Source organism: Papaver somniferum, chromosome 9 (genome assembly GCF_003573695.1).
Source record: "Papaver somniferum cultivar HN1 chromosome 9, ASM357369v1, whole genome shotgun sequence".
NCBI classification, from domain to species: domain Eukaryota; kingdom Viridiplantae; phylum Streptophyta; class Magnoliopsida; order Ranunculales; family Papaveraceae; genus Papaver; species Papaver somniferum.
The window spans coordinates 16,378,235-16,387,157 of NC_039366.1; the positions used below are offsets into that span (position 1 = coordinate 16,378,235).

The 8,923-nt window shown below is 35.4% G+C and overlaps 1 protein-coding gene across 1 annotated transcript; it reads left to right on the top strand.

Moving 5' to 3' along the window:
* The first annotated feature begins 6,627 nt into the window (after nt 1-6,627).
* LOC113311463 (F-box protein At4g09920-like) lies at nt 6,628-8,693 on the top strand. The gene is made up of 3 exons (XM_026560300.1): nt 6,628-6,725; nt 6,846-7,800; nt 8,340-8,693. The coding sequence occupies exons 1-3, from the start codon at nt 6,628-6,630 to the stop codon at nt 8,691-8,693; spliced, it is 1,407 nt and encodes a 468-aa protein (XP_026416085.1).
* Nucleotides 8,694-8,923: the final 230 nt, after the last annotated feature.

Sequence of the window (8,923 nt, forward strand, 5' to 3'; positions counted from 1 at the left end):
GCATTGGAGTGGTTTTAGATCCAAGATATAAGGCAAAATGGGTTAGGTTCACATATAAGATAATTTTTGGGGATAATGAACGTGCATCAGTTGAGTATGAGAAGTTCAGAATAGACTTGACCAAAATTTTCAAGGCATATGAATCTCAAAACAACACTTCAGCTCCTGCTTTCTTTAGCAACTCTGTCTCTCGCATGGATGTAAGAGGCCCAGGTACAACTAACCCAGATTATGCTACTTTTCTGTTGGAAAATGATGAATATGATGTTCAAAAATCTGAGTTAGAGACGTACTTAGAAGAACCAATTCTTCCAACTGTGTCACCCCAAGATGAATACAATTTTGATATATTGAGTTGGTGGAAGCTAAGTGCCGCTAAGTACCCAATTCTATCAAAGATAGCAAGGGATGTGTTGGCTGTTCCGGTGACCAGTGTAGCATCAGAGTCCATGTTCAGCGATGGTGGAAGGGTTCTAACAACACACAGAGCTTCATTAAGTCCATAATTAGTCCAAGCACTTATATGCTTAAGTGATTGGCTGCCAGGCTTCTTTGATGCAGGTAAATCTTCTTTTCCTTTGCTTAATTCTTTTCCTTTGCTTTTCTGTGATGCATCATGTACCATTAGCTGATCGAACAACAATTGAATCTTTCATTTTCTGCAACAACCAAGGAAAGCATAACCATGAGCATGACCATGAGTAGCATGAGTATGGACAAACATGTATAAACCATGTTGCTAGTACAACTCCACCTGCAAATGCGCTTTTATCATAAAGAATATATTGTTTCGTTTGTTTCGTTTTGTTTCGTTTAAACCATGTTGCTAGTATAAACCATGTTTGCTTCTCTTTTGTTTCGTTTTTCCCCATTTCCTTCACATGAACACTCCGCGGAGACCAGTACTGTAACAACCAATAATATGAGAACCTAAACTGCTTTGAATTCAGTTTTTGGTGTTACAGTGTAGAAGATGTCTCTCATGTTTAAGACTATTTGTTTTTCTTTTCTAATTGATTGTTGGTGAATGCAGATATAGAAGTCATCGACTGAAGTTGATGCAATGATGCAACATATAACCAGGCATCCAAGGAAGATCATCACTAGCAAGTTGTTTGACATTATTGTTAAGTCTATGTACAAGAAGACATGGTTTTTTCTCTTTTGTTGTTGTGTACTTTAGTTCGCAGACTGTTTGGTTGGGTGTTTGTAGTTTTTTTCTTCATGTGTGATGTGACTGAGACACTGGAGTAGTGTTTGTGTGGGTTTTTCTGTATTTCAGTTAAGCTAAACACTTGAAAATTCCGTTAAATTTCAGATTTTGCTTCTGTCCAACAAAATCGGATATTAACGGATAAAAATCCGATATCCGATAGGTTAACCTTAACCTTATCGAATTGGATTTTTGATATCCGTCGGATATTGGATATCCGATAACCCTTAACCTTAACCTTATCGGTATGGCCAATATCCGGCGGATATTTATCCATTGCCAGCCCTGAAGGTTTGTATTTCATTATGGCGCACACGTGAATCACACGTACACTTTTAACTGATGCTGACGACAGTTATAATAGAAAGGGGGTTTCATCTATTATTAATTTTAAAAGGAAATAATGAAAAAGAACTATTTATTTTATTTTGAGGGGCAAACACAAAATCCCCCTAAAAAAAACCTTTAAACAATGAGTCTTAGAAAAAGCTCTGATTCAAATGGCTTAGACCGTCGGGTGTGTTTCCAGGATGTTGATACTTCATTTCATTTTCAGGTAGCAGTGGATTGGGACTTTGCGTATTGGCTTCCATTTCATTTCCATGCATTGGCTTTCATGGCACATGAGTCCCATTCTTTTGCTTTATAACACAATCAAGTCAACCATACATAATTAGGACTGCAATGAAAGCAATTAAACTGATAATAGATTAAAGTGGGAAATGTTTTTACCTGCTGCAGCTTTTTTCTTCCGATGGTTGACGGCTAGTAATCCAACAATAGCCCAAAAAATCAGAAAAATCGGAATTACAGTTCCGAGCACGATTGGTACTGTTTTTCCTTTTACGACTTTTTCTTGGCGTAGGAGTAAAATTAGTTGGTGTTAATCCATAAGTTCTAGTTGGTGTTCCCTCATTTGTTCTTGGTGAAGTTTCAGCACAGACGGTCCTAAGTCTAGAAGGGCCATGGGCGAAAAAAAATTCACAGGACCTGTTATAAGGTTAATTTTTATATTTTTTTTTACGCGAACGGTAACTCTTTTGTTAATGTTCACCTACGAAAAAAATAACCCGAACGAAACTCGGAATATATAGTCATGAGTTATACAAATATTTATATACGTGGAGCCAACGATGGGCAGATGTTTGTCATAATATTATGATAAAGATTCAAGATATTGTGATGGTCCGGGTCTAAAAAATATAACAAAAACAAGTCGGAAACCTAGTGGATCAAGGAACTTAACTATCTCACCCAAGGTAACGCATTGGAGTGCTAGCAAAAGCCTAGATTTTTCCTTTTTGATATGTTGGGGTTACTGGGCTTGGAGTGGAAAGTGAGTCACCATAGGCTCATGGCGAAAAAGTCCCCCGACAGAGTTGGGTCCTGTGCGGTCGCACGGCATGCACGACCTCAGGCCCGTCTCTGAGTTTCAGTTTCCGTTCCCGTATCGGTTTCGCATGTGGCTTCATCAGAATAACACAAAAGCTCTGTTCCTGTTAACCTGAAATGAACAACAAAAAAAGACACAAAAAGTTTGATTTCTGACATAGTTTTCATAAACTCAGTAATAAAAGTGATCCGACTTCAATATAATAGACATTGTTCATTTACATCAGCTCTAACTTCTTATTATTTGATAATGAAGTAGTATTGCTCCATAAAAATTGTTATATGCCATATTCCTACAAAGAAATGAAATATAATTCCAAATTATGATGCTTAATATTCAATTAGTGGTGCAACTTCTTTCAGCATTTTTATTGAAGTTCAAAGAGGAAACAGAGTCGGCCATACCAAGCGTTGAGTTCGTGCATGATAACGTGATTAAGGAGAATCAGAGGTGAAGAAAGGAGATATAGAGACAAAAAGGAGAATATCTTATTAGAGAGATTAGTAATTGTAATACATAGGTTTGTTTATATACATATAAAAGGGAAACTAGATAGACATCACATACATGGGCCGTAGGCCTTGTAACAATATCCAACATTTATCCGCCTTCGTTTATAAATTTTTTACAATCCTATTTTGAGGCATACTCAAACTTTTTGAGGCATACAAGGTAATGACAAAATAGAGTCACTATGTGGTAAAATCAATTACCTCTTATCCATCATATTTTTATCACCACAATAATGCCCTTACTTAATTAATCTTAATGATGATAATTAGAATCTAATATTAATAATCAGTAGTTAATGTTAATGATTAGTGGCTAATGTCAATGATTATATAGTCTTAGTTTCAAAGATATTTTTTATTTTTTAGAGATAATTAGGTTAGAGTTTGTTAAAGAAGAAGAATAAGAAATTAGACTTTTGAGATTTGTTGAACTAATAGATAATTAAGGGTTGTTAATTCAGAGGTATACTTGTAAACGAGGTTTAATGTCCTTTTTATAAGTTGAGTTTGTCAGAAAATTGAATTTTTACAACCTAGATCTACTGACTAGATGAACTGTTCGGCCGATAAACCTATGTTTTTGGAAAATATACCTAGGTTCGGCTAAACCTAGATAGACTTCTAAACGAGTTATCGTCTGAACCTACGTATATTTTCAAAAAACATAGGTTCAACTGACAAGTTATCATCCAAACTTCACTCTTTTAGGTTCAGCTAAAAAGTTATCAGCCGCACTTCGCTCTAACTGACGAATTTAGGATCGGATAATTCGAATAAAAAATTGAACAACCAAACTAAGTGTGTTTTTTAAAAAAGTGAAGTTCGGCTATCATTTTCATGTTTAATTATCAGCCAAACTGTTCTTCTGAAACATTAAAAAAACAATAAAGATCTTGGTTCCAATATGCGGATCTGAAGCTAAATCTCTTTGTGCAACGCTCCACACGATTCTTTTTTTTTAATTAATGATCAAAGATCAATTAATCACCGACGAAAAATAAAATAAAAACGATTTGGTTAATGATTAAATTAGGTTAGGAATGAAACTAAATTTGTATTTTGGTTAGTTTAGGTTTATGTGAAAGGTATATAAGTAATTTAAAATAATTAAAGGTAACTTAGTACTGGTATGACACTCCTTATAAATCACCCTCGATAAGAAAATGGTTTTATATGCCCCAAAACATTTGAGTATGCCTCAAATCATATTTCATTTTTCATATCCGCAAATCCATTCAAAACCTCGTTTGATTGGGCCATTAATACTAATTGGGGGCCTCCCACTAGAGGACAGAAAATGTCACCCAAACATAATTTGAGTCACCCCTTATCCAAATATTTTGGTAATGACTAATCTACCCTTGTCTAATTAGTGGTAATCTTACTTAATTAATGTTAATCTTACTTAATTAGAGTTCAATTATTAATTTTTTTCAAATTTTAAGTTTGCCGATAAAAAACATTTTTGAATGTCTACTTTCAATGACGACCTTAAAGTGTCGTTACTGTAGAGTCGTCAGTGAAAACATTAACGACTCCTTAGAATCGTCATTGAAATCATTAACGACCCTTTAGATTCGTCATTGATTTAGAAAAAATACCATGACGATTTTTTATACAAATCTGAGCAGAAAGAAAAATTGCAAACGTAAAATTAGAAAAAGAAAATTCTAAAAAAAAATTATTTTAAATTTCTTTTTAAAAAAAAAGGGTAAAACAATATTTTCACTTTATTATTGATACACCCCTGAAAATTTTGGGGTGCAAATAAAATGGGTGATCCCCCAATTAGAATTCATGACCCCCAATCAAACGAGGATTCGAATCTAGTCCACTCATCCGCCCTCCGTCGGATTTCACAACTGACGTATAATGAATTAGACTTGGGTGAAAATCTCAAATCCTCAATAGAATAACCATTTCTTGGGGACTACTCAAAAATGGTGATAGGAATGTCTATCCTATACTTATAAGGGGTGTCCTAAAGTATGGAAATGACTAACCTACCTTCACCTATATATAATCACCTCCTCCCAACACCACCACCACCTATATATATATAACCACCTCTACCCGTCACCACCGCCGCTCACCACCACCAACGACCACCGACCACCTCAAATCACCACCACCGCCACCTCTATATATAGCTTAATTTAAATCATTAACAAAACAAAATCAAAATCAAAATTATAACAAACACATTACTTTTCATTCGTTTTCCTTTGAAAAATGAGAAGTTATCATCAAAATGAGTTGAGAATGGAAGTTGCAGATAAAAGTTCGGCTAGGAATTATCTGAAAAACTTTGTCGAACTAGCCGAACTCAACTTTAATGGAGGTTTTTTCTTTCAGAGAAAAGTTCGGTTACGTCGCAATTTTTTTTTCCTAACCGAACTAATACGTCGCAATTTTTTTCTCCTAACCGAACTTTTCTCTGAAACCTATATATTGAGTTCGATTACGTCGCAATTTTTTTCCTAACCGAACTTTTCTCTGAAAGAAAAAACTCCATTAAAGCTGAGTTCGGCTACCTGTGTTTTTAGAAACATTAACCGAACTACACTTGCAGAATCAGTTCGGCTACCTGTTCTTCAAATGTTGTAACCGAACTTTGTTAACGAAACCAAAATCAATTTGTAAATTGTTCATTTTTAGGAATGTTTTGGCCAATTCAAGCACCATTAACTAAATTTGAAGTATCCGTGAGTACCCAAAACATCATACTCTTGTTGTGCCCCTTAAAGAAAAAGATCTAAATTTTTTTCTTCCAAAACCCTCATCTTCATCTTCTTCTTCTCCCTCTCTATAATTCTTTTTTTGAAAAAAATCAAATTATTAATTTAATCTCACTAATCATTAATTAACTCACTAATCATTACACTAATCTAATTATCAAGGGCAAGTTTGGTATTAGAAGAAAAGTTAGATAAGGGGTGACTCATTATTACTTCTAATATCCACCCAAAAAATGAGGAGTAGTCCCCCACCATTTTTGAGTAGTCCCCAAAAAACCGTTCCAAATTTAGATGGATTGGAAGCCGGTGATACCGCATCCACCCATCCGTAGCTCACCCTACGGACCCACCCCCATCCATAAGTCCTTAGTGGATGCCTCCCGATTCTAGGCCCAGGTACTACGGTTGCGCTTGAGTTAATTACTCCATCATCGAGGGACGTGGACTAACGATACATCCAAATGTTGTTTTTTATCGGCAAAGTTGAAGATCATTCGTCACTGTCTCTCTCGATTTCTCACTAGGTTTGGAGAATGATTGTAAGGTTTTTAGTAAAGGTATGATTATTTTTTTTCTCTCTGTTTTAATTGTAAGGTTTTTAGTTATTTCTTCTTGTTTTTCGTACTTTTTTGTCTGTAATTTTATGCTATTTTATGGTACTTTTTCTTTCTTGTCTGCAAAATAGAATCAGGGTTCAATTATATTCCCTTGAAATGAAACTTAAAACTTTGTTCATTTACAACTTAACTAGTTCTAGGGTTTTGTATCAAAATGGTGTTTCTTGGATTTTTACCAATTGATGAGTTTTATATGTATGAATTTTTGCGTGTTTGGAAATGGAATAATGGAAGTTCTCCAGGATTTATAATGTCATTTTCATATATAATTTTGTGGCAGTTTTAACTTTATGATGAATTTCAGAGTGTTGATTTTAGTATGTTTGTGTTTGTTTGAACTTTGAACATGAATAACTTTGGTTTACTTTTTAGGAACTACTACGACAACAATATGGGCGTGGGAGAGGATAGAATTAGTAAACTGCCTGATCCATTAGTTCGTCATATGCTGTCATTTCTTCCAACCAAATGCGCTGTTTCCACCAGCATTTTATCGAAAAGATGGAAAAATGTCTGGGTATCTATTCCAGTTCTTGATGTTCTCGACATGGGACCTCCTAGAATCATTTTAACAGGATGGAGATATTATGTTGAACAAGCCACTATCATGGAGACGAATAAGTTCATGGATCATTTTATGGATAGGGTATTAATTCAACGCAATATGTTGAACATAAAGAAGTTTTGTCTCAATTGTGAAAATGGGTATTTCGATCATAAGCGAGTGAATGCATGGATCACTACAGCGATCAAATGTGAAGTCGAAGAGTTTGTTTTTTATGGGTGTGGCTCATGCCGAAGCAATGACAAGATGATTCCTGAATCCCTTTTCACTTGTGAATCGTTAACTACGTTAGACTTTCAGTTTCCAGAACTATATTATCGGCTTGAGCTTCCAGAGTCAATTTCTCTTCCAAGACTTAAGATCCTTCGGCTTACGAATATTACATATGATGATGAGAAATTGGCAAGGAAGCTCTTTTCTAGTTGCCGAGTACTTGAAGAATTGTGTTTGACCAATTGTTGCTGGCAGTTAGATTTATGTGTTTCAGCTCCTAGATTGAAGTCCTTCACAGTAGCCAATTGTATGACAAGTAATATGGAAGATGCCAAGATCAAGATTGATGCCCCAAATCTTATGTCCTTCACTTTCTGTGATTGGCTGCCGGAAGATTTGGTTGTGGATAGTTTTCCATTGCTACAGGATGCAGATATATGCTTTGAAAGCGAGTCCGGCGTCATAGACAAAAGATCTGGTCCTTTATCTAAGTTTATAGAGAAATTCTGCTATATAAAGTTCTTGAAAATCTCAGGTGCTAACTTTAAGGTATGTTTGCTTACGTTTTGGTGTTTCTTTCTTAGAACCTTGGCAATTCGATTTTCTATATATCTCTTGTACGATTCTTTCCAAAATGTCTTGTACAATTCTTTCCAAAATGTCTCGTACACTACCATAAGTTCTGCTCATACCCTCTCTGACTAAGCTTGAACCTGACAAATGCAAATTTACTCTACAATCGATAGGACATATAATTGTTTTCACTTTAGTATCATTTTTTTGTATGCCTTGTTATTAGATTCTCAAGCGCGCAAACGTTCTGTCTACGAGCTTCTTTACCTTTGGTAATTTAATCCGGTTAGAAGTGTATGATATTGAAATGAAAATCTACTCAACTTTCTAGAGCTGTCTCCAAATCTGGTTAGAAGTGTATGATATGTTACACCTCTCAAATGTGTTTTTTATTGTTGTCGCTTTTAATTGAACAAAGAAAAGAAGCTTAACAGTTTTACATCATTACGTACTTAATGCCCTTGTTGATTTTCGTCATATTTATCTGAACTCGAAACATCAAACATTGGTTGTAGGTCAATTTTACTGGCAACGGCGGTGCGAACGTTTCAACATTTAAGGTAGTACCTCATTGTTTGGTGGTAAGCCTCAAGTCAATCGAAATTCAGAAGTTCACTGGGTACCTGGAGATGGTTAATTTTGTTTTGAAGCATGGCAGAGTTCTTCAAATGGTCATTATTGAAACTTATTATTCTGTGGATCTTATGGATCGACGCTACAGTTATTGTGTGGATCCTATGGATCGGCTGTACAACAAGAAGCGCTATAACAAGAAAAATATGGAAGCCAAGCGGGTTGAAGCTTTAAATAAGTCTTCCGACGACCATCTTAAGAAAAACTCCATGGGCTTCACCCGGCTGTGCCATTAAGTTTTTAAGCTCTTAAATGCTGTTTTTTCTTTTTCTTGTCAAACAATTGAACATGTTGGGATGTTAGGCTTTAGATTTTATGGGCAAGTAAGCTGGGAAGTGAACTAGGTTTCCCTTTTGTGCGCTAGAACCGTGTAGCATCACTTTCATGGTTCTGCTTGCTTCAGCTTCTTTAAAGTGGACAAGTCCAGCAGACATGTATCTGTAATCAGGGCACCATCCAGTTTTTT